We start from the raw sequence: 27,983 nt of genomic DNA, 5'->3' as shown, positions 1-27,983 counted from the left end.
GTTATGCCAATGGCATATCCATGGCAAAGCCAATATTATCTCTTGTGGGTAACCACTTGGTGTGAACTGTGAAGCGAAGGGGCATGAAGCATGGGCCAAATTGTTGAGTAATGAACAATGAACTTAAGTAGTACTGTTTGGCATGTGTTTTCGAATGTCATAGACCTGTGCAAACATTCTTGAACAAAAAACAATCTCGTTAACATTTGTAGCAATTTTTCTTTTGATATCCCAATTGCATATTGGCAAGGTTACTTTCTCCCTTGTTCAACTGTTTGAGACATGAGAATTTAGCATTACCGTTTCCAAACCATGTTTTTTGCTGCGAATCGAGGTCCTATACTTCTACACTACCCTCTGGTTTGAAACGTTCGAAAAAATCACCCGAAACATAGGATTTTCAAGCTTCAAACTGCATTTTTTACAATTCACTGGCCCTTTATCGAAAGGCCTTTTGAGAAATATTGCACGACATTTTGTAGCTGTCAAAGTATCGTCTGGCTATTGTAACTTCTATCCCCTGCTAATTTAACCCTCTATTGCACAAGTAAAACTATCGCTTGGAATAAAAGTATTGCTCATCTACCGTAAAGTCTATCATACGATATATCCTGTTGATCAAATATCACCTACTTCTCTAAGAAATATCGCCCAATTTCTGCTGCTTCCAAAATAGAATCAAAATTGCATCTTTTAGCTGATTTAGGGGTGTTGTCACTTCATTCTACTCGAGTCTAGTAAAAAATCTTCATGTTAGGTACTATTCTAAGTTGAAAAGATGGGTCTAGTTTATCAGATATAAGCCAAAAATGTTGCTAATGGTCACTTGTAAAAATCCAGTTACCTTTCTATGCTAGTTACTTGCCATCGAGCTTCTTGCTCACTCTCTTGGCTCGAGTCGTCAGTGTTGTAAATTCTTGAGCACTCTTGACAAGCCACTCACTTATTTTATCTTTGAGAAGTGATCATTCTTGACCATACAAACTTCGAATCTAAAACACCTTTTCTCATCCAATTAAACAAAGACATACCCTTACATGTCGGTTGTGACTAGGTTCCAAGTCAATAAAGGGAGTCGTCCTTTCACCTTTGAACAATTGGAAACTCCAACTAGGAGTCCTCATGGACAACCTTGTGTGGAGGAACCTATCTCTGATAAACTACAAGAAGCTAAGCCTTGGAATAACCCGCTCTATAGCTTTGATAACCCATTCGATACAACCTTTGATACAACTAGGGTTGAAGACAGTGTGTCGCTCACCATGCATCCTAAGGAGAGGATACGTCGTTTAGAAGAACAAGCACATCTAGAAAAAGAAAAACTGCAAGAGGCCATATGTAGGTCTACTAGGGAAAGATCTTATTACCAAGCTGGGACTGATGCTCATGCTCATGCCCATGCTCATAATGTTGAAAATAGACATGGGTACTATAGCAACCCCTTGATAACATCCCTCTTGGTGGCAATGATGGAAACAATACACCCCCTAGAACTCTTAGAATAAACGACGAAGGGTGTCCATCACCACCTAGAAACTCACAATCACATCACGAAAGTGAGAACAATGACAAAATCACTAGTGAAGACCTTATGGGATTTCAACAAGACGAGGTCGCCCAAAGGCTAATGCGCAAAGCCTTGGAACAAAATGGGGATCAATATTTTCAATATATGACGGCTAAGGGATAGAAACTCCCTCAGGATTTTGATGTGCAAAGAATCATCCAAAAACCAGAACCTATTGAAGCTGAGATCTTGAGAGAGGAAATGCGAGAACTCAAAAATCAGCTTGCTGAACTACAAGTTTCCAAGGAACAACCCAAGACCTCTTTTGTTGAATCAATATGTGCTCTTCCTTTCGATAGGAGCCTTTACATGGTCCCACTTCCTAGGGATATAGAGGTTCCTAAATATGATAAATATGAAGGAAATGGTGATTCTCATAACCATGTAAGGCACTTTTATGCTCTTAGTATGGACTTCATGCACGAAGACACCTTATGAAGTTGTTTCCTAGGAGCTTGAGGGGCCAAGTCATGGAATGGTTCATGAAACTTTCACCTCCTTTTAAGACTTTTGATGTACTTGCACAACACTTCATCCAGGAGTATTCTTATAACATTTAACATCCTATTACTATGTTGGACTTGTGCAACATTAAAAAGAAACGAGGTGAACCCTTTCAGGGATTTTTTTAGTGGCTATTATTCGCCAATTGGCTAATATGTCTCGATTGGGCTATAGAAATTGGCTAAAAAAAACACCGTATACTAGTTGACCGGTTCGCCCAAATTTTATAAAATACTCATAGAGTGGTCGGAACGTTCGCCATTATTATTACATAATTTCAATTTGGTAGTCGGGTTCTTCGCCCATATTTCTCTTTAATGTTTACTCTTATTCGCCACAGAATTAATTGAGTGTCTCTTTCGATGATCATCATTTGCCAAATTCCCATTTTCCTATGTGAATTTTTTTTTTTATGAGTGACACTGTACTCCACAAACAACTTACCTTGATACGTGTCAACATTCCGGTGACTACCTCGACAATTCTTCTTCCTTCAAGAAATGTTGGCCGAAATTAAACCTCAGCGATTGATCTTGGATCATCAGACGGTCTGAGTTCTCAAATAATACATTTAACATAATTACATTTCAAAACATAATTCGCCATCAATATTAATAATTTTATTAAAAACAAAAATTATAATCGCCATTATTTTATAAAAATTGTCTAAACTATTAAAAAATTCGCCACCAAATATCCATCGATTGAAGCATAATTCGCCAACACTATTAATTTTTTTTCACCCAAATGACATGTGATTCGCCACAATTTTATAAATTTTGGGAGGGGGGGTTCCTTAAAGTTATCCCTAAACCCTTTGCAACATACCTCTGCCGATGGAGATCTTTACACTCTAGGTACCCTCGACAAATTCCTAAGACTAACAAGATTGACATTTTTGTCAATACACTTGTAACTAAACTCTACTCTGATCTTAGGAAACAACCATTCACATCCTTTAATGATATGGTTGAAAGCGCATACCGGATTGAGCATGTTGCTATTAGAAAAGGTGACATTGTGTTGAATAAGGACAAAAATAGCAATGGGAATGGCAAAGACAAAAATAAGCCTTGGAATAAGAACAAATATGTTATCAATGTTGGAGTAGTGGACGCTCCTAAGACCAAGGATTCAACCTCTAACCTTTGCCATGCTATCTATGCTGCAAAACAACAAGAGACTTCAAAGTCTCAAACATTTGATAAAACTAAAAGAAAATTTAAGCCAAAGCGAGTTTACACACCTATGGTAGAATCTTATGAAGTGGTCTTAAGGACCTTGCTTGCAAATAAACTTGTCACGCTTTCAGACAACTCCCGGCCCTACGACCCACTTGTCAGGCCTCCTTGGTGGAGGGAGGATCATTTCTACAATTATCATAGGAGCAAAGGGCATAACACTGAAAATTGCTTTTAACTCAAAGATATTATCCAAGACCTCATTGATGGAGGCAAAGTCGTAACGGATGGCTTAGTAAAAAATTCTGATCACAAAGACTTCAAACAACCGTTACATGAATATGAAAAAGGTGAATCATCCAAGGCTAACAAGAAGAACCACAATGCAAAGATCAACTACACCTACACTAACACTAACAATGTCATAAACATGATAAAACCTATTGAACATCTTTGCACGATGGGTCCTAAATTTGACAAGGAACCCAATTATGACACAGATGACGAAAGACCTACGGTAGTCCTAATGACATGCAAGCAGTATCGTCAACATACCATCAATGTATCAAATTCCCTTTCAATGGTACCGAGATAGTTATTCCAGGGGACAATTCAATGTCTATCAATACCATGTCTGCTGCTGAAACGTTAGTACCCCACAATTGCTCTACTCATGAGCTCAAACCGTCCCTCAAAGAGTGAACAAAAATTGAAAATAATGAGCCTTGGTATGGGCAAGTACACTTTGGACTCTATTGCTGCTTTGTCAGTTTCCCCTAGATATTATGGGAAACCTTCTGAAAAACTGAAGCCCTTGACTTCTGCTATGACCGTTTTCAGAACCTTTGTTCAGTCCTCTATTCCCTTAGAAGCAAAAAAAGAAAAGCAAGCTATAAGAGATTGGATCTATAGAGAGGAGGAAGATCTCGAGGAGGTTATGGTCACTACTATTTGTCCTGAGCGTTATGGAAAGGGCTACAAATTTCTAAAAGACAAGGGCAATCATGGCCAAGGATCCTTAACTGGTGATAAGAAAGCTCTCGTAGAACCCTTAAGTCATACTGAGGGATGCAAAAATAGATATATTGTTGGCCTAGGCTTTGGGCTAGAGGATGAATTACCAAAGTCCGATAGAAGGGCTCCCATGTTTAGTGAATCAAAGGATGATGATCCACCCATTGCTATTACTGTTCTACAAGAAGAGGATTTCATGTCACCTATTTCTCTCCTTTGGGGAGAAGAACCAATGGCCAACTCTAATGATGTTGAGCCTTCCACCTCTACGCAACATGAATCTGATCATGAAGATCCTAACAAAGGAAGGATAAGAGAAAACATTGCTCGCTTGATAGCCCGGAACCAGAGTCCAGATTCTGGTGAATATGAATGGCAATCCCTTTTAAATGCATCTTGTGAGTTGGGAGTGGATGCCATCCATGCCAATGCTACCCAACCAAACGTAGTCAAGAGTCTCGTCTAAGGTCTGACGAGTTTGGTTCGCCACCTGCTAGTGGATCATGTTGGTCCCTCTAGGTCTATTCTTGATTTGGATTCCTTTGGGGCTTTCACTATAGGCTCGACCTCTCATGTCACTAGAGATGACTCCTTCCACATCAACAACCTTGAAGCCTCTACTTCCCTCTCATTGCTCCACCCTCATCTCATAGATTGGTCTGCTCAACACCAAAGACCAGAACTACCGTCTTTTCAAAACGACTATGAGATCGCTTGCTACATCAATGCCATTGAACCTGTGATATCTTCAACCAGTGAACCTACAATTAACATGACAAAAACAGATATCAAGTACCTTAGTCACAAAATTAAGAGAAAAACAAAAAATAAGCGTTCAGATGGCGAAAACCACTTTGTGGCGGTGTCTCAACCCCAAAAAAGTAAACATAAAGACGTACCTAAGGGTGAAAACCTCTTTGAGGCACCTAAAGATGAGGTACTTGGTAGTCTACCTAGTTATTCCCAAGATAGATCATAAGTTCTTATTGAACCTACGCACCCTATTGATTTGGGTACAAAAGAGTCCCCCAAAATCATTGATGTGGCTCAATCATTATCAGCTGGGGAAAAGGAGGAATTTACTAAAAATTTCCAAGAAAAAAAATCAACTTCGCATGGACCTATTCCGATATGCCTGGCCTTGACACTGATCTAATCATGCATCACCTATCTATTTCTCCTAGTGTCAAGCCTGTCAAGCAAAAGTTGAGAAAAATGCACCCACATGTGGCTCTCTTGGTTAAAGTAGAACTAGAAAACCTCTTAAGTGCAAACTTCATCTGAGCTATTGATCACGCAAAGTGGCTCTCCAACATTGTACCTATGTCCAAACATGACAAGTCCATTCATGTGTGCACCGATTTCAGAGACTTGAACAAAGCATACCCTAATGATGATTTTCCATTGCCTAACATAGACATGATAGTAGACATGACCACGGGTTATGAAATGTATTCTTTAATGGATGGCTTCTCTGGATACAATCAAATCAGAATTGCCCCTAGAGATCAGGAAAAATGGCCTTTACATGTGTATGGGGTACTTTTTGTTGGAATGTCATGTTGTTTGGGTTAAAGAATGCAGGAGCTACCTACCAAAGAACCATGACCACTATCTTCCATGACATGATGCATAAAAATATGGAAGACTATGTTGATGATACATTGGCCAAATCTAAAAAGAGAGATACACATCTTGATGACCTTAGTTGATATCGAACAACATGGAACAATTTCAGCTCAGGTTAAATCCCAAAAAGTGTGCCTTTGGTGTCACATCAGGCAAATTGCTAGGCGATATCATATCTGTGAAAGGCATCGAAGTTCATCCAAAAAAGGTGCAAGCCATTATGGAAATGCCTCCTAGGAACATCAGTCAATTAAGAAGTCTTCAGGGACGTCTTCAATCCATTACGAGGTTTATATCTCAACTCGTTGATCGAGCACAATCCTTCAACAAGAACTTGCACAAAGGTTCCAACTACATCTCGAATGAGGAACGTCAAGCAAGCTTAGATCAAATTGCTATTTGGCTAAACCTCCAATATTGATGCCACCCATACTAGGGGAAGCTTTGATCTTATACACCTCAGCTACAAAATCTTCTCTAGGAGCATTGCTAGCACAAAGTGATGAGAATGGAAAATAACATGTTATTTACAACATTAGTCGCACTTTGGTGGCTTATGAAGTGAATTATTACAACATTGAGAAGACTTGCCTTGTAGTGGTATTTGTGTACCAAAAGCTTAGACACTACATGTTTGCTCATATAGTGCACCTTATTGCAAAAATTGATCCCCTCAAGTATTTACGAAGTAAAGTTGCACTTACTGAACATCTTGCTAAATGGATAATGATTCTCTCCAAATTTGACATTCAGTACGTTGAACGCAAAGCCATCAAGGGGCATGCCATAGCTGATCAACTTGCTGATTTTCCATTGCAAGATAATAGGAAGATTGAATTTCCTGATGCTTCCATCATGTATGTCACTGAAAAAACATGGAAGATGTTCTTCAATTGCTCTCACACCTAGAATGGCGTTGGTGCAGGAATCTTGTTTGTCAACCATCATGGGTATACAATCCCCAAGTCCTACAAACTCTTGTTTTCGTGCACCAATAATATAGCAAAGTATGAGGCCTTAACTAAAGGGATCAAAATGGTTTTAGAATGGAGGATCACAGAGCTGCACATCTATGGAGACTCTCAACTTGTTATTAACCAAATTAATAATGATTATCAAACCAAAGTTTACAAGCTTGTACCATACAAGGAATTGATTGATGCCCTACGGAACTACTTCACATTTGTGACATTCCAAAAAATTCCTAGGGTGGAATATAAGGCTGCATATGCTATGGCCACTCTAGCATCTATTCTTAAGTTAAAAGAACGTCAATCGTGCTTTCAGAACTTGGTGGAAGAATTACATCACCCTGCATATGACTCCTCTGACAATCACGTGAACTGCACTGTTGTCGGTCATGACTCCTCACGTTACTCCACCATTTTCTCCTACCTGCATGATTAGATAATTACTAAAAATCTCATGCATAACCAAAAATGCCAACTTCTCTGAAATACCTCTCACTATACCCTTGTCTCTGGTGATTTGAATAGGAAGGGTCTAGACAAAATGCTTCTTAGGTGTCGAGAACTATAAGAGTCCGAAAAGGCATTGGCCAAAGTCCATGACTACATTTGCAAGGCACACTCTAACGGCCTTGCACTTTCTTGAAAACTACTTAGGGTGGGCTATTATTGGTCAACTATGCAGGCTAATGCAGTCAGATATGCTAAATCTTGCAAGAAGTGTCAGCTACATGGTCTTTCATCATCTGTCCATCATGTAAAGATGTTCAACAGGTTCTACCATGTTTATGGCAGTGTTAGTGTCAGTGTAGCTATAGTTGATCTTTGCATCATCGTTTTTCTTGTTAGCCTTGAATGATTCCCCTTTTTCATATTTAGGTAACCATTGTTTGAAGGCTTTGTGATCAGAATTTTTTACTAAGCCATCCGTTACAATTTTGCCTCCATCAATGAGGTCTTGCATAATATCTTTGATTTTAAAGCAATTTTTAGTGTTATGCCCTTTACTCCTATGATAATCGTAGAATTGATCATCCCACCACCAAGGAGTTCTAACGGGTGGTTCGTAGAGCCGGGAGTTGTTTGGAAGCGTGAAAAGTTTATTTGCAAGCAAGGTCTTCAAGACCACTTCATAAGATTCTATCATAGGTGTGTAAATGCACTTTCGCTTAGAAGATTTTTTAGTTTTATCAAATGTTTGAGACTTTGAAGTCTCTTGTTGTTTTGCAACATAGATAGCATTGCAAAGGTTGGAGGTTGAATCCTTGGTCTTAGGAGCGTCCCCTACTCCAACACTGAAAACATATTCGTTCTTATTCCAAGGCTTCTTTTTGTCTTTGGCATTCCCATTGCCATTTTTGTCCTCATTCAACACAATGTCAGATTTTCTAATAGCAACATCCTCAATGCGGTATGCACTTTCAACCATATCATTAAAGGATGTGAATAGTTGTTTCCTAAGATCAGAGTAGAGTTCAGGTACAAGTGTATTAACAAAAATGTTAATCTTCTCAGTCTCAAGAATCTATCGAGGGTACCTAGAGTGTAAATATCTCCATCGTCAAAGGTATGTTGCAAAGGGTTCACCTTGTTTCTTTTTTATGTTGCACAAGTCCAACATAGTAATAGGATGTTAAATGTTATAAGAATACTCCTAGATGAAGCGTTGTGCAAGTTCGTCAAAAGTCTTAAAAGGAGGTGAAAGTTTCGTGAACCATTCCATGACTTGGCCCCTCAAGCTCCGAGGAAACAACTTCATAAGGTAATTGTCTTCGTGCATGAAGTCCATACTAAGAGCATAGAAATACCTTACATGGTCATGAGAATCACCATTTCCTTCATATTTATCATATTTAGGAACCTTTATATCCCTAGGAAATGGGATCATGTAAAGGCTCCTATCGAAAGGAAGAGCACTTATTGCTTCAACAAAAGAGATCTTGGGTTTTTCCTTGGAAACTTGTAGTGGAGCGAGCTGATTTTTGAGTTCTCACATTTCCTCTCTCAAGATCTCAGCTTCAGTAGGTTCTAGTTTTTGGATGATTCTTTCCACATCAAAATCCTGAGGGAGTTTCCATCCCTTAGCCATCATATATTGAAAATATTGATCCCCATTTTGTTCCAAGAATTTGAGCATTAGCCTTTCGGCGACCTCGTCTTGTTGAAATCTCATAACGTCTTCACTAGTGATTTCGTCAGTGTTCTCACTTTTGTGATGTGATTGTGAGTTTCTAGGTGGTGATGGACACCCTCAGTCATTTATTCTAGGAGTTCTAGGGAGTGTATTGTTTCCATCATTGCCACCAAGAGGGAACCTTTGACATGCATTTTTTAGAGCAGTTTTGCAAGCGTTTAGAGCATCCTTGCAAGCAAAATCTTTAGTCCAACAAGAAGGTTAGTCTAAATACAAGGTAAAACCTGCAGCAAAACCTCTATTAGACAAGAGTAAACATGAGATATATGAAAAAAAGAATGTCAAATACCCGAAATTGGCAAAACAACTCAAACAGCAACAAGTTCCAGGCTGGGTGATAGTTTTCTACTAACAGAATATCGTGCGATACTTTTCAGTATAGGGGTACGATACTTCTGTTCTATGCGATATTTCTACCTATAGCCATGCCATAGAAATTTGTATACTAGTGCGATAGAGTTTTGTATAGCCGTACGATACTTTTACTGGAAAAGTATCGCACAACATTACTGAGAACAATCAGATGATACTAATAAAGTAATGCATGATAATCGCGGCTGTGAAAAAAAACAAGCGGTAAATGCAAGATAAAAGTACAAATTAAGGGGTAAAACCAGACCATTCTGCCGAATGGTGGGCTCCAAAAATGTACACTCAATTTGTGCACTTCTCTAAACCCTTCTATCCAAGATATCCCATAAATTGGAACACTTGAATGTCGGCTTAGAGCTCCCTATCCATGGAGTGCAAAGGTGTGTATTTGTGCATATGAGAAGCTCTCAGTTGAGCCTTAGAGACACAACCCTTGCTAGTAAACCATGCAATGGGAGATTCCTTAGATAGGAACAAGAGTGTAAATATCCAAACAAGTTCTCAAGCATGCAATGCAAGAATGAACTATGCTAATATGGAGTGCAAGAATGCAACCTAACTAAGCAAGATGAGCATATTACAACCATTTTACTTAAACTAGGTGATCTATGCTATCGCAAAAGAAACTAGACTATTTGCAAATGAATGTAAACTAGTATGTGGATGTTAATGAGAGAATTAGACAAAAAGCAAAAAGTTCTCCACAAAGCTTTAAGAAAACCTGTCAAGAAACCTACAACATAACATTAACTTCAAAACTTGATCCTTGGAGAAGGAAAGAGCTCTCTCTTTTAAAGGTAAATGGATGGTTGAGATCAAGATCAAAAAATGGATGCTCAAGGGTGGGGGTTGACTTTTGGCATGACCCATGTGTAAGAGAAAGTCAACCAATGAAAAGGAGTTGACTTTTCATGTGAGACAAAAGCCTTTTTTTTAATTTGTAAATAGGAAAAAGACTTTATCTGTGCACATTGAGTGGGTTAGAAGAATGGGGTCTTTTATTTAATTAAAAGAGGACATGTTCCTTTAATCAAATATGGATTTAGGATATTATAGTCAAACTATACGTTAAAATCAAATAAATTGATTTTTAGCAATTTAGCTACGCAAATGATTAAATAATTTGGCCAAAATGCTGAGAAGGGGGCTAGTAGTCTAGATGACCATTTTTAGGTGATTACAATAGGCTGTTATGTTTTAGTGTCCTTAAGTAATAATACCATGATGCTACTAATCATGGGCAACCCCTTCCAAATGTAAAATGGTAAATTCAATAACATCCTCTAAGGTCATGGAACAAAGTAAGAAATAGGTGTCCAACTTTTTAATCCATACATGTGTAGTAAAGTTTCCAATGCATTTGGGGAGGGTCATTTTACTCACCCTTAAGCATGAGTCTCTATCTTTTATCCGTTATAGGGGTGTTTTGTGCCCTAGCATCACAATATTCCCTAAAATGGGCTTTGGAATCCATCCTTGAGTAGGCCTCAACATATTCATCAAACTCATTAACTTGTGGATTGGTATCTTCATCTTCTTTTGTTGGCCCTTCTCTAGGCAAGAATTAAGATCTAGTTAAAAAAGATATTGCCCTAGTGGTGGTGTATTGATTCTCCAAGTGATAAGAATTGGCATCCCTCCCATTGGTTGGGTCTAAGAGTATTGATAGTGTTATTCATGTTTTGTGGGGTTTGGATAAGGACTTGAGTTGTTATTTCATTTTGTTCCATGAAGGTCCTTAACTCTCATCCTAGTTGTTTACCCATTTTTTTTGCTTTCATTAGGTTTGTTGCTGCAAATTTCCTTCTCTCTCTTTCCATGGGCCCTTGAGCTCTTTGGCTTAATTGCATGAACTACTCTTCTTGAACCTTGCGCTGGAATAATCAAGGCTTCGATACCAATGGAAACGTCCCCGTCTAGGATATTAATGATTTTTTACCCTAAAACATAATTTCCAAATTAAGATAAGATATACTATAGATTTAGGAATATAAAAATTTCCCATTTGAAATATCATTATAACATAATCCTACTTTAGGTGCTACAAACAAATTTGATCACTAAAACCTGGCATTAAAATCATTGGGCATTAATAATCCATGACAATGTCAAATTTCATATAATCATCCTTCTTATCTAAATCGAAAAGCTCCAATAGCATTAATATTTATTACAAAGCATATTTCTATAGTAACCACCTTCATAACTCGTCAGAAATGTTTGCAAACCACAACCTCAAGGATGGTTGTCCTTGTACTATAAAAGCATGGGCAGATTCTCATCCATCCATCCAAGGGTGGTGTACTTGAGAAGACACCCAAGTCCAAGGAAACTCATACACCTTCCACCCCACAAACATGCATATTGGGCGGCATACATAAAAAGTCCCTCAAGCCTAGGAGCACTCATTCACCACCTCCAAGGCCATGAAAATAGTAGGATCTCATGTCCACTTCGTCCCTCAATCCACCTTGCAGGCACACCATCCTCCTCCAACAATCTGAGAAGCACTCATTCACCTCCCAACCCATGAGCAAGATAGGATTTTGGGCCCGTCTATATTGGAATTGTGTGCTTGATAAGATCTTTAAGCCCAAGAACATGATTAGATTTTTGGTCCTCGACACCCCTAGCCCACAAGCATGGCAAGCTTCCTAGTCCATTCACCTTGGGGCAGTGTACCTAATATCTCATGAACTCGGAAGGCTATCCATTATTCCTATTTGCAAGACATTTCTAACAAATTCAAAATATATTCATATAGCAGTTTGCTTATAAATTGCTAGCAAATAGCTTTAAGAGATGCAATGAAATTACTTCGAAATAGTTGCAACTACTCACTTTCTACAAATATATTTACATATCTAATTATTTATAATTTAAACATGATTGAAACTTATCTCAAGATAATATTATTGCTGAACACAATATTTTACTTCTGGTTTTATGTATGTAATTGTGCTCTTAGGTTTCAATTTCCTCTATTTTATTTCCCCTTATAGATGTCCTCAAACGAACTCCTCCCTTCATATCTTTCAATTTCAGGAAGAAGTCACACATCTTCCTTAATTATGCCCTTTGAAAGAGTTACAAAATCTTTATCACTGCCTTTTAGAGAAGAACGTTTTAATTTTAAATAAATCTCTTAATTTGTAGGAAATCACGGCACTTGACTAATAGTCTAGGTTGGCCCTTATTTATTAAACTTAAGTTTGCCTTGGTCGGCCTCTTAACCATAATCACCTAGGTTTACTTATTATAACTATGACCTGAATTTTTAGGGCAAGGTTCTCATGGCAAGGCTGTTAGAATGGTCAGGGTTGTTGTTACACCAAAAGATCAACCTATCAATAGCTCAATACAACCAATAGTCTTATAGAACCACAAGAGGTTGTTAACCCATGTTGCAAACCCCGCGAGGAACGCTAGCCCACTACAAACAATCCCCCTCCTGATGTCACTTGTCGCAGTCTACGTGGATTTAAACGTATGACCAAGCTCTAATGCTACTTGTTAGAATGGTCAAAGTAATCATTACACCAAAAGCTCGACCTATCAATGCTTGATTCAATCAATACTCTTATAGAACCACAAGCGGCAATTAAACCATGTTGCGAAACCTGCGAGGGACACTAGCCCACTACCAATAGGGGCATGACAGATATTTCAGTTATGAAGTCATTAATCTACTACTTTGCCTTTAGTTTCTTATATCTCATGGCTTACTCCATATGATCTGAAAGTCGAAATTATAAATCTTTTAGTGGAATTTATGAAGGAAAAGGATGTCAATATAAGAACTCTATCAAAAATTACTCATTCTAGATTTACTCCATCGGAATACAATTGTGTATATTTCCAAAAGAATTAAAATTTAAAACTAAAGTATTATAGGAGAATGTGCTTTATGCATACACTGTTTATTTAGGCTATAAAACAAAATAATTAGTAAAGCCTTTGCAAGTAAGGTAATAAAGAAACTTTGTGTTAATTATCAAGAAATCCATCACAAGTCATCACAAAAGTCAACCACAAATATAAACTATACAGAAGTAGAACTGTTTACTGATGATAAACATGCAATAAACAAAAACCCTTGCCTAATCCTGGCATTAGAGAAAAGCATTCCAAAATCAAAATGCATAAATCCATAATTTCCTTCCCCGTGAATACCATATAAAACAAACAGAAATTACTCTACTTTAAAATCTTAAAAAACACCCAGAATGATATCATAATAGTCTAGGAAATGAAACCGATTAATCACAGTATTCATAGAATATTGTTGTTCTTTTATTTACGTAATAGAAAGTTTAAGAAATATATAGGGAATACCTTTTAGGAACACGTGGTAGAGCAACATCACATGAATAATCCTTTGTCAAAAGTTCATCAATGAATTCATCCACGTGACTCAATGTAAAGCCTGTATCTGAGAAATATCCCATTAAAATCATAACAAGACATGCTCAAAAAATAGAATCAAACATTAAATTAAGAACACATTTGCAACATTTTGGCATGTGCCACACAGTTGCAATGAATAAGTGCATGATATTAATACTAAAACAAAACCTATGTAGTATGTAAAATAGATTAGATGTTACTTGTAACAACTTACTTCCGTCTGGGCGCTTGTATCGTAATTTTCGGTAGTCATTGTACAAAGGTTCCAGATATTGGTACACATCTGTTGGTTTACCAACAAGACGCAAATAAAATGCTCCAAGAATTCGAACATATCTGATTGTTACAGCACTTGTTAGGAAGGTCATTAAGAATAAAAAAAGGTATATTTTATTTAAAATTTCAAATAAAACAACATTTTGTATGTGACACAATATACTTGGGAGTTGTGTTTCATTATGAATTAGTGAGAACTACCATAGTTGTTGAGTAATAAAACAAACCCTCCATGCATTATTATAAGTCTTGTTAATGCTTTGAGATTTCCAAGGGTTTCAAATCATGTATTTGTATACAACTATGTTTTTCCTTATTCCAATATTTCAGGTATACCTTCTTGGCCTCATTTCAAGAATACGTGGACCAATAAAAATCAAGCGTGCACACATAGAATTCAAATAAAGATTATTCAAAGAGATGGCTAATTGTAAACAACACATACTTCAATTCAAGATTTTCCAGGGTATTCTTATAAGCAAGAATATTAACAAGAATTTATTCATCTTAAAAGATGACACAATTCTAGCTTTACAAATTAAATATGGCCATGAAAGCAATTAAACTTTCTTCTTAAACATCAAACTACATGCAACTTGAGGAATATTCCTCATCAGAAATATTTATACTCACTTCACAATCCAAGGGCCAGGAATATCAATTGAGCAACACGCTAAAACAGTGAAGCTATTTAAAGTGTCAAATTACAACCACCACAATGATCACAAAGCCAAAAGAATGAAAAGTCGAAGACAACAGAACAATATGCTAGAACTCTAAAGCAAGACTGTGTTGTGCAATGTTTTCTACAACAATTTTGAGAGATCAAATGTTCAGCAAGAATTGTCATATATAAGCATAAGGAGACAAAGACGTGACATTTTCTAGCAAAAAATGCAACCATTCAAAGGCATTGTCATTGACGTCAAAGGCATTCAGGAGATAGATAGATATTGTCATTGATATCAGAAATTGACAAGATAGTTATTGCAAGCATCATCAATGTCAAAGCAAATAAATATATAAATCAACCAACTTCTCAATGATGAAAATGGTAATATGGTAATACATATATTATAGAAGATAAAGCTTTGTGATCATGTGAACAAGTTTCATACCTCTTATAAATATGGCATAAAATGGAATGGATATAAAGTTTCCATTGTAAAATAAATACATATTAAGAAAAGAAGAAAGTGTTAAAAATGGAAAGAAGGATTTAAATATGAGGCTTGACGACAGAAACACTAAAATAAAATAGATGGGAAGAAAGTTGAACATACCTTGAAGTATCAAACACCATCATAAAAGAGAATTCATAATAACCATACATATTACCTTGGCAGTATATACAAGATAGAATCATGATAAATCCACATAAGGAGAACAAAGGATGTTGAAGATGTATGATGCATACTGATATAGAGATTAGAGATGAAATTAATATAGAATATGATGGATATATTTAAGGGTCATCACATGTACCTATAGAGTTCGATTACAAAAGCGGAACATACACCGGATCAAACACATACATATGCAACCATAACATGATACAGAGGAAGAGTATTACTACCAATTGTTTCCTACAGCAATAGCATAAATTTATCAGCGATAGTTTGTATATGAATAACATTGAATGAAGAAGTTGTTAACTTAGGGAAGAAAATATTAGAATATTATAATGTTTCTTTAATGGTCATCTTAGTTAGTCTTTAGTTTATTACATAGTTTCTATTTCCGTCTACAGTTCACAATTGTTTCTTTCAGAAACATTGTCTTTGTAAATCTATATAAAGAGCTTTCATCTCCTTTATTTAATACAACTATAGCAACATCGATTTACCATAACATGGCATTAGAGCAAGTCGATGGAATTTCATAAAATTTAGCGAATATTTTAAGAAAAATTCGAGCCTCTTTTGAACTAGAATTTTTTCACTAAATTTGCTTTTCGATTTTTAGAAATTAAAATTGTTAGAGGTGTTTTATGAAACCTTTGTAGTTCGTCTTCAAAGATTTTAGCAGGAAATTGCAAGCCTAGTTAAGGGTTTTTGATCCCACGATTTCTTGGTTGCAACAAAAGTCTTTGATTTTCGAGTGTTGCATGTACATGTTTGCTGCATGTACTTTCATGCACTTGCATGTTACTTGCATGTGTTGTTTTACCATGCAAAGCCTCATGTTTTTCCCCATGAAGATTTTTGTGTTGGGTTTTCATAATTTTTCCCTCAAAAAATTTCTGATTCTATAATTCGCAAAGCTGCATTAGATTCATTTGTGGATTTATAATTTTTCCTTAAAACTTATCTGGCAGGTTTACAATTTTTCCTCAAATATTATCTGTTAGGTTTTACCCTTTTTCCAAAAAAAAAAACAATGCTTTATATTGTCTAGTTTTGATCGATTTTTCACCTAAAAAATCATGTCGAGTTTTGATTGATTTTTCACCTCAAAAATTGTGTTCAGTATTTTCAATTTATCTCCTCAAAAATGGCTGGGGCATCATGCTCATCTACAAAGTTTGGAGGGTTTATTGATTTTTTCCTCGAAATCGCACTAGCTATTCTTAGTATTTGTCTGCCTCTAGGGAAGAGCAACTCGATTATCCAACATCATGTTGGATAATTTATGATGATTTCTGGTTTGAAGTTTTGTTGACTCTGGGAGGGTTAATGTTAGACTCATCTCATTGGCAAAGTTAGTGGCAGACTCATCTCATTGGCAAAGTTAGTGGCAGGCTCTTGTCTCTTGTTGCAAAGCATTTTGAAGGAGGGAGCACCCTTCTCTGTTCCTTAAGGACGCATTTTGGCTTCTTAGTCATTAACATTTTGCAGATCCAAGGAGGGTCTTAACAGCAGCAAAATCTTTTGAAGAATTTGTGACCAAAACACATTAATTAGACAATGACCATTAAAGGAGGGTATTAGAATATTATAATGTTTCTTTAATGGTTATCTTACTTAGTCTTTAGTTTATTACATAGTTTCTATTTCCATCTTTAGTTCATCTCTTTTAGAAACATCGTCTTTGTAAATCTATATAAGGAGTTTTCACTTCCTTTGTTTGATACAACTACAACAACATTGATTTTGTTAATGTGTTCGATCATTTAGAATAATTACATATATTTGTGTAATATATCATCATAATGTTTCAATGTATCATATTGTTATTATTATTGTTTTATATAAATTAGAATATTATATGTGTGTGTGTGTGTGTGTGTGTGTGTGTGTGTGTGTGTGTGTGTGTGTGTGTATAATTACATAAAATGAATCTCCAAAGATAATAATAATAATCTGATAAAATCCGATTAATTAAACATGTTTGACCGACTGATTATCTTATGCGTCTGTTATCTTGACCGGTAACCAAATGCATTTAGTTTGTTTGAATAATCTACATTAGGAGCCATGTACCCGATGGACATGACTCAATGGTGGAGTCACTTCGATCAAGGACGTGGCTCCCCAATGGAGTATTTATCCTTGATGGTTCCTACAATTTTAAAGACATTCTGAACACATAGAAAAACAAAGTCTTCTATATTTGAAGTTGCAAGCTCAATCTGAATCAAATCGAAAAGTCATACTAATTCATTCATTTACATCTTCAGATTTTTGTTGTGACTATATTTCTTTCAAACTATATACAGTCAATTCGTTGCTCTGATAAAATTTAATACATAGTATGATATTTATATACAAGGATTTGAGATCACAATAAAACAAAGATTTTATCCACTCATAATTAAGTCTGATATTTTAACATGGTATCAGAGCAAATCTAAGAGATGATCCTGATCAAACTTGCCTATATAGTGCACTCAAATATTCTTAAAATTTCATATTATTCAAAATGGTGAACAATATGAGACTAGAAGACATGCTCAAAGGTGATTCAAATTTTGCGGGACGAATATTGGGAATGAAGTTAACCTTGAAAGAAAACGGTCTAAAATAATTAATTGAAAAATCTGAACAACCACCCAAACGGAGTGATGAATTAGATAAATGGGAAAATGATAACACCAGAGCCATGAAATTAATTGTGGATGATGTTAAGGACCATCTACTTCCCATCATCACAGAGCTAGACACAACACATGAAATGTACAAAGCTCTTGAAGAGATGTTTGAGATAAGCAATACCATAAGGATTATCACATTAAGAGACAAACTCTCCAACATCAAGATGAATAAAGGAGAGACCATTTCCTCATATTTTATGAGAATAACAAAGCTAAGAAATCCATTGTCTACAATAGGTCATATATTTGATGGCAAGGAATTAACCATAATGGCTCTAAAAGGACTCCCAGCATCTTGGGGTACTTATAGACAAGGTGTATGCTCTCGATCCAAGTGTCCTAAACTTGATAGACTCAAAGCTGATTGCATACAAGAAGACTGTATGTTAACATCTCAAGGCATTGGTACCACTTCCACAAAAGAAGATATCCAAGTTTTTTCAACCCAAGTAAATAAAAGAAAGAAGAAACAAAAATTCAAAGGAAAAAGCAAACAGCTAGACTACTCCAATATGCAATGCTTTAGATGCAACAAGTATGGTCATCCAGCATCTAAATGTCCTCATAGACTCAAGCAACAAGCTTCCTTCTCCAAAGTCAGCAACTCTAATGAAAATTCAGAAAATAATGCCTTCTATTCAGCTCTATCTAGTAAAGTATCAAACAAATCAAATACATGGGTGATTGATAGTGGAGCATCACGACACGTTACTGGATTCAAAGAACAATTATATTCAATCAAGGAAGACTATGTTGATTATTTAACCATTGGAGATGACACTAACTACCCAGTAAAAGGCATTGGAACATCTACTATCAATCTAAAATCAGGAATCTCACTTGAACTCGCTAAAGTACTATACATACCTTGGCATAAACAGAAATTTGATGTCAATATCAGCACTTGAAGATGAAGGATACAAGGTCACATTTATGGAGGGAAAAGTCTTAGCTTGGCCTAAGAAAACAAATATCAAAAATGCCCACAAAATTGGCTTTAGACATGGAGTCTATACAAACTAAACACATGCTCTCCTGCAGCACTAATTCATGATTCCTTCAAAGAAAATGAAATCTGGCATAGGAGCCTAGGGCATCTTCATTTCTAAGGACTACCCTCTTTAGAGAAAATGGTAACAATATTACCTAAACTCCAACCTAACCATGAAGGAACTTGTGAAGGTTGTGCTTTAGGGAAGAACATTAAAACCATTTTTCATAATAGTGAAAGAAAAACCAAAGATGTCTTAGAACTTGTCCACTCTAACTTGTGCGGGCCAATGTTTGTTCCTTCCTTGGGAGGATTCTTATACTACATCATCTTTGTTGATGACCTCTCCAGAAAAACATGGATTTATTTCCTAAAATGTAAAGAGTCTGAAGAGATTTTGACAAAGTTTAAAGAATTTAAAGCTCTTGTAGAAAACAAATCAGGAAAGATAACTAAAATTCTACGAACTAACATTGGTAAAGAATATACTTTGGAGATCCTTCGTAATTATTGCAAAAGTGTTGGGATCAAGAGGGAATTTTCAGTTCCTTACAATCCCCAACATAATGGGGTAGCAAAAAGAAAGAATAGAACTATAGTCGAAGCCACTAAAGCCATGTTGCATGATCAAAACCTAGAAACTCTCCTTTGGAGTGAAGCCTCTAACATTGTTTTTATTCAAAATAGATGTCCATACTCACATCTTGAACATAGAACCCCTGAAGAAGCATTTTCTGGAAAGAAACTTAATCTTAGTCAACTACGAATATTTGCATGCCCTATTTATATTCACATTCCTAAAGAGAAAAGAACTAAACTAGAGCCTTCAAGAAAAAGAGTAATTTTCGTAGGATACAATGAAACATCTAAAGCATATCATATTTACATCCCTAAATAAAGAAACATTGAATTGAGTTGAGATGTAATATTTGATGAAGATACTGCGTAGAAGAGATCCAAAGTTGAAAATGAATCAAATAATGAAGAAACCAAAGACGAATCAATTCCTAAGATTCAAAGGGAGAATCACATAGAAGAAAATAACTCCTTAGAACCTATGGATACGACATATATATCTATAGTAAATAAGAAGAGACCTCTTTGGGCCAGAAAGCTAATCGAAGAAAATAGTGCAGCTCCTTTTGGGTCTATTAGAGAAAGAAAATGACCAAACATATTTTCTAGCTATATTGCACTCATGAGTGAACTCTCAAGTTCTGAACCTTCAAATGTAGAAGAAGCCATGAAACAGCAAACCTGGAAAGATGCCATGGCGGAGGAACATAACTCAATTCTCAAGAATGATGTTTGGATATTGTTCCTAGACCCAAAAATAAATCAGTCGTATCCTCCAAATGGCTATTTAAAATCAAGCATGCCTCAGACGAAAGTATTGACAAACACAAAACTAAATTTGTTGCAAGGGGTTTCTCTCAAAAGGAAGGAATTGATTATAAAGAAATTTTTGCTCTGGTGGCCATATATACCTCTATTAGAACCGTAATAACCATTGTTGCTTCTAAAGGATGGATATTAAGACAGCCTTTTTGAATGGATGTTAAGACCGCCTTTTTGAATGGATTAATAGAAGAAGTTTACCTTGAACAACCTGAAGCATTTGTTGTGCATAATAAGCAATCTCATGTATGCAAATTGAAGAAAGCATTGTATAGGCTAAAACAAACTACCAGACCTTTGTATGAACGAACAGATCATCACTTAACCAAACTTGGTTTCTCTAAACGATGAAGACCCTAACCTATATTTCAAAATACAAGGGAAAACGTTGATTTTGGTACTATATGTTGATGACCTATTGGTTACAGGAAAAGATCACCTAATGTAAAGTGTAAACAATATCTAGCATCCGAATTTGATATGAAGGATCTAGGATTACTACACTACTTTTTGGGACTAGAAGTATGGCAACATTCTAATGTGATCATTCTAAATCAAGGGAAGTATACACTGGATATACTAAAACAATTCGGAATGATGCAAAGCAAACCTATGAAGACTCCTATAGAAAGAAATCTATAGAAACTAAAAGAAGCAACTAGAGATTCTAAATATATTGATCCTACTCTTTACCAAAAAATTATTGGGTCCTTAAGGTATTTAGTCAATACAAGACCTGACATTTGTTATGTAGTAAATGCACTAAGTCAGTGTGTGAACCCAAACAAGTCCACTTGGTAGCAGCAAAACACATCCTCAGATATCTTTGTGGAACAATTGAATATGGCTTAAGATACACAAATGTTGAACCAAGTCTAAGTGGTTATACAAACGCTAATTGGGCAAGAAATTCTTTAGATCGGAAATGTACATCAGGATGATGTTTTCCTTGGGATCAAAATTGATATCATGGTTCAGAAGAAAACAGTCATCCGTAGCTCAAAGCTCCACTGAAGCAGAATATATAGCAGCATCCATGGGAGCTCAAGAAGCCGTATGGTTGAGGAAGCATCTAGTTGGATTGTTTGGAAAACCACTAGCGCCCACAACTATCTATTGTGATAACCAAAACTGCATCAAACTCTCCTTGAATCCAGTATTTCATAATAGGTCAAAACACATTGAGATACCATATCACTAGTGAGACATGGTTGAGAAGAATGCGGTCAAGTTAAAATATGTTAGTACAAAGAATTAGATTGCAGACATTCTTACCAAACCACTTGCTAAAACAAAGGTGGAACACTTTCGGAAGGAACTTGGTATGATTGTAATTTCTAAGAAAATGTCTTAGAATAATTGATTATTGTATATTATATATTATAAATATTATGAATTTATGAAACCTGTGTACACATGAGAAAGTGACAACTTTCAAATGATCTTCACTTGTACTTGTAGAAGTTATTGGAAGGTGACAATCTTACAATAACTTCAATCATGATATACATTTTATGTAAATATTGAAATAGATCATGAAAGGCCATATCGTGTAAACCAACAACTAGGTTTTTATCTTTGAGTAGTTTGTATAGATATATGATAGGTACTCGGTGCATATCATGGCTTGATATTCTGATAGGCCATTACCTTATTTGAGTACTTGGTGCATATCATTTATTGATGTTCTAATAGGCCATTACTCAGAGTAATTGGTGAATATCATGCGTTGATATTCTTATAAGCTAATACTTATGTTACCTAATATGATATCATTATAGTATTTGATGAATATCATGTGTTGATATTCTAATAGGCCAATACTCATATGATATAATATACTGGAAATCTTCCGATCAAATGTTTTCTTGATGTGTTATTTCTAAATATTACTAGTGGTGTTATATTTACATGCGTTTATCCTTCTAAACTGAGAGGGACTGTTAATGTGTTAGTTCATTCAGGATAAAAATGTTATTGAAATTTATATATATTTGTGTAATATATCATCATAATGTTTCAATGTATCATATTGTTATTATTATTGTTTTATATATGTTAGAATATACATATATATATATATATATATATAATGATATCTCCAAATAAAATATAATAATAATCATAATCTGATAAAATCCGATTGACTAAACATGTTTGACCAACTGATTATCTTATGCGTCTGTTATCTTGACCAGTAACCAAATGCATTTAGTTTGTTTGAATAATCTACACCTAGAGCCATGTACTCGATGAGCATGACTCCACGGTGGAGTCTCTTCCATTGAGGACGTGGCTCCCCAATGGAGTATTTATCCTCGACGGTTCCTGCAATTCCAAAGACATTTTGAACACATACAAAAACAGTCATGTATTTGAAGTTGTGGGCTTTGTCTAAATCAAATTGAAAAGTCAGACTAATTCATTCATCTCCATCTTCTGTAATGTCCCCACTTTTTAATTACGTTCAAAAGCTATAACCTGCAACCATTTGTCAATACAATATCAAAAAATTCTACGTAAAACATATTAGCAACATTAGATTTTAGTAAATACTAATCTAAATACTACCCAAGCTATCCATCCTAACCCTTCAGGAGAGATCCTTTCTCCAATCACCTAACCCTCTGGTGAGAACTATGTCTCGATTAGGTAATTGTCATAGAAAGAGCTTCTCCCTTAGGGCCTCTTTGGGATCTCTGGTAACACTACTTGGTAGAGATCCCACCTCTACCAAGTCTTTATCTCTGACATATGCATATGTTTTACCACTACAATATATTGTCTCTAAGAGATTCTCTACTAATCTCTTCCTCTGGATTCAATTTCGAATCCGACATTCAATTCATGAATGCCCTCTTATTTGAGAATCTTCTCTAGGAGAGGCTCGACATTCATAATGAATGTCCTCTGTCAAGGATCTGCTAGATCTCTATGGAAGTAATCAGTTCTCTTATGTTTATAATTCTCTATATTGAGTATGTTAGTTTCAACCATCATGTATCCCATATCTCTAATCTCTATGTCTATAGCTACGTCAATCCTCAATGATTCTCTATTGATAGTTTATTATAATACACTTAGTTCCCAGCGTCTCTTCTTAGTATACCTTCCTTATTTCACTAGAAATAAATCACAATGTTGTATGGGCTTTTTATTGCTCTGCTTACATCGTCACAGACATTTGCAAAGGAATTGGCTGTCACCGTTGACTGGAATTCATTTGGGTCTGACTATTGATTGTATATCTACATTGCTTGCTTCCTTTCTGGTCAAAAGCATATGTGGAATTTATTCTTTATGCATTATTAGAAAGTAACTGCGCCTTAAAATAAGCAGAGGATAGTTGTAAAATATCAATGCACCTGGATCAATTGTTGGTTTCAATTATACTTGTGTGGACGAGAAAATATAGAGTTAGGTGACAAATCTGCAAACTAACACAACCTACAAGAATTACAACCTACGATGGAGTTACCCATCCCCGATCAGATTTGCAAGCACCATCTTACATGAGACACCAATCCTATATTCCAAGGATAGAGCACCAACTCGAGGGGATGAGGCACCAGACTAAATTACAATAAAGTATATGAAAGATATGTCAAGCAGACTTTCAAGAGTGAACCTGCTTTAGGACACTCTCATGGTGTGCATTGTTATAATAATTATGTAATGTTCTATAATGGCCATTCAGTTAGGATCATTCCTTTTCCTAGTTAGTTCTTATTCAGAATGTTTACTTAATATCTTTCATTTCTATTCTAGATACACTACACGTAAACTATATTGTAAACTATATTCAAGGAGCATTTGTCTTCTTTGTAATTAAATATCAATCTATTATCATTTAATTGCATTGAAGAAGAGGTTGATTTTTGGCAAAAAACAACTAATAATATTTTAGTTTGATTACTTAGAAATTTTGAGAAATTTTTAGAAGTTTTTAGCCCAATTTTTTTTAAACAATAATTGTAGATTTTTTTGGCAGATTTTTTTTTAACAATTAAGTTTGTGGTTTTTCCTGAGATATTTTTCAAATAATTTTTTTCGCTCTTTCACTTTTTGACTTTTTTTAAAACAAAGATCTTGGTTTTTGCAGATTTCTTTATCATTTTCAACCAGAAAAAACAAAAAAATTAAGATCTGCAAGAGTTGTCTGTTCTTGTGACAGAGAGTTGCCAGTTTTTCTTATCTCAGCGGATTTTCATGCATTTTTCCCAAAAATCATCTGTCACTTCCGCATTGCATTAAGGACTTGATGATTTTTCCACAAAAAAATTATGGCGCTGTTTTATAGCAGCTTCTTTTGATAATTTTTGAGTTTGAGAATTTTTACCATTTTTTTCTCAACAAAATCGAAGTTTGTTAAGAAGCTGATATTTATCTCGGTTTCCATGTCTGTGGATAACAAAGGGGATGGTTTCGTTACCCAATATCACAATGGAGGGTGCTCAGTGTGTTCTTGATCTTGGTCGTGTTTGGAATTTCTCTAGAGAGCGGTTAACTGATCAAAACTCCAACCAGGGAGAGTCTCAGCAGCAGGCTCATGTCGCGGAACATTCTAAATGTAAATGTACTGTTAAACTTATATCAGACTGTGATATTGGTGTTTCTAATTTAATGAGCATTGGTTTGATCTATGATTTGCAGGCAATAATCAGTTACAACTTATATAGATCTGATAACAATTCAATTGAGAGGGTTAGGTCTTCCTGCAATTTTCTGCAAATACTTATTGATGGCCGAACTGCTGTTATTGAGAAGAGAAAGTATCATTAATTGATTTTGATGATATTCCCTCATGAAGGGTTTGCAAATAAATAGCCACCGAGAGGCATTGAAGGAATAGTTATGACTGTTTGGAATTATGTCTCATTGAAGAGACACAATGATTAAGATGTAATTATCCAACAGACCTGATAATGTGGTGTAGTTAAGCACGAACTATTTACTAACCAACCAATGGTGATTGGTCATGTTTATGCACTAAACATCCTTCATTGATAGCCTTCGATCTGTAGTGAATCATACACACGATTCATGGTGAAGCATACATAATTAAAGCCTGATTCAAGAGAGATAAATATAATCTGATTTCTCAGACTTCCACAATTAGACTTGGTCAATTTAATGTAAGGATAATTTCATGGCAAGATCATTTCAGTATGTGTGTGTGTAGAGTGTTTCTTTTATGTCTTTTGATTCTGTTTTAGAAACTCTGCATGTAATCTCTATTTAATGAGCTTTCCTCTCCTTTGTTATTGAATATCAATCAGTTATCATTTCATGCATGAGATTTGCATTTTCATTAGCAAACTTAAACATAAATTGAGCAGACAGCTTGCACAACTTTTGCTTTGGTTGTCTTCTTCACATATCACCCACCTTCTCACTGTTGCAATGAATCCAATCATTAATACACGCACACATTATTTACATCCTTAAGTCAGCCAAGAACTTATTTACAACACCTGCAGGTTGGCCACAAGGATAAACTTAAACCAAACATGTAATACGCCCAATCCAAAAGCCAACATGTAGCACCAGGGGTAGGAACACACAATGTGTTACCCAACCCTACCTCAGTCCCAATCAACATTCACAACAGTGCAAAACTCTGGTGCATTCATCAGAACCAAGAGTATAGTCATCGTGCAGACACAGTGACCACCCTATCATTAATTTCAGTCCTCTTAAGCATCACCTCTAAAACTTTGGAGCAACAAACCATATGTGACATTCTACTTTACTTCCAAACCACAATCCATAACTCTCGATAGCAGCAGATGCGAACCCAAACACCATGACAGTGGAACTGTGTGCACACAATATTAACCTTCAGCAAACACTTCTAGGCAGTAGCACATGTGCTAAACAGTCGAGAACAACTCACACCAAAATAACATGATAAAATTAAGAGAGTTAACAAACATACTTGACTTGGTCCTTTAGATGTTTTGCATGTCCTAATAGAAGTAATTAATCCTTTAGGAAACTCCTGGATACCTTGACATGAATGACAACACTATGTTCAAACCCGCCCACCTTTATCAATTTGTGTATTTTGCTTCTTCCATTGCATACTAATCTATATTGTATAACAGTACAAGTAATCATAAATTTAACTTATCAATTCACAAAATCCTAGTAGATTTCAACAAAGCTTGAATGTAATTTGCACAGTTGTGTACAAATGTTGGTTTTACCTTTCACATCTACATCCATCAAGGACAAGGATGAGAGCTTGAACCGAGAATCAACTCAAACAATCCGGTACTAGATTAACGCTTCCTTTCTCAAGCTTGCTGTTCAAAATGTTGAATTTATAACAGAAGCATACAAGAGCATAAGATTGATGAAACAAATGCAGAGAGCACAGTTGTCCTGGGAAAAACCCTCTTCACAGAGGGAAACAATCCAGCCTGCCAAGAGATGCATCTTTATCAAATTTTCTCAAGATTATCACAATATCTCCGCCACTAAAAAAATCTTCAAACTCTATGATCACACACTGATCAGAATTTGTATACTTAAAGAAAGTCAATATTCTTGTAATACACAGAGTAAAATCTATCAGATGCACCAAAATCAAATTGCATACACTCACAACATTAACACATAAAAGTCTGAATACATAACATACAGTGCTCAATAACAAATTGCCCAATCCCGATAATCATAAACTCAGTCTCTTAGGAAAAACAGAACCTTCCAATCTACGGCACCAAAACAATTCTCGTGCACAATTTTGTAACCTTCCGCTTCCATACACGAAGTTACTTGCTAGTACCAAAAAACAATATTTTTGTTTGCCAAAATCTGAGTGTAAATGATTCCAGAAGAGGATGAAGAAGAAGTGCCAACAAAAACCAATCGATGGCGGTTACTAAGAGAGGGGAGTGAGTTTGCCCAACGGTGAGGGAAGAAGAACCATTGACAACTTAGCAGAGAATAACCCACGACTAGATTAAGAATACAAGGATGAATAATAAAGAGAGTGCCAATAACAATAGCTAGCATGTGTAAGGAATTACATTGAATGCCAAACCATTAACAAGAAAACAATCATCATTGCCACATCGCCATATCTCTAGATCATGTGCACATGGCATATAGACTGCCAAGACAAATTGACGAGGAACATCGAGAAACAGGGACGGAAGCAATAGAATAGAAGCACACTTCAGAAGTAGCAAAATAAAGCTCAGAAACAGCAGAGATACATGAAACTCAAGAGGATAGAAGACCAAAAATTGTAGAGAATTATAATTATGGGAGGATCTGTCTCACAACTACCACTGGTTTCAACACTCCCTCTTAGCAAGAGAGAGATCCTTAGAGTTGCATCTTGTAAAAAATACATTTTGCTGCAACAAAAGGTATTGTCAACAATAATTCTCATTACAGGTACAAAAAAATAACAATATTCACCATAGATACTCCTAG

At 35.8% G+C, this 27,983-nt stretch overlaps 1 protein-coding gene across 2 annotated transcripts in view; it reads right to left on the bottom strand.

Moving 5' to 3' along the window:
- Positions 1–27,983, bottom strand: part of LOC149570566 (PRP38 family protein) — a 131,896-nt gene that overhangs the window by 57,241 nt on the left and 46,672 nt on the right. Inside the window, exons 2-3 of one of the 2 annotated variants that reach the window (XM_089823155.1) lie at positions 14,051–14,172; positions 13,765–13,861 (exon numbers count right to left, since the gene is read on the bottom strand). In XM_089823155.1, coding sequence (XP_089679281.1) covers positions 13,765–13,861; positions 14,051–14,172 — 219 coding nt within the window. The remainder of the gene's footprint in view (positions 1–13,764; positions 13,862–14,050; positions 14,173–27,983) is intronic. The other variant, XM_089823156.1, reaches the window with a different exon arrangement.

Source organism: Cupressus sempervirens, chromosome 3, assembly GCF_028749045.1.
Source record: "Cupressus sempervirens isolate cs-2001-9-10 chromosome 3, ASM2874904v1, whole genome shotgun sequence".
In the NCBI taxonomy this organism is placed as follows: domain Eukaryota; kingdom Viridiplantae; phylum Streptophyta; class Pinopsida; order Cupressales; family Cupressaceae; genus Cupressus; species Cupressus sempervirens.
Note: the sequence above shows the minus strand (reverse complement) of the source record. Positions and strands in the feature narration are given on the sequence as shown.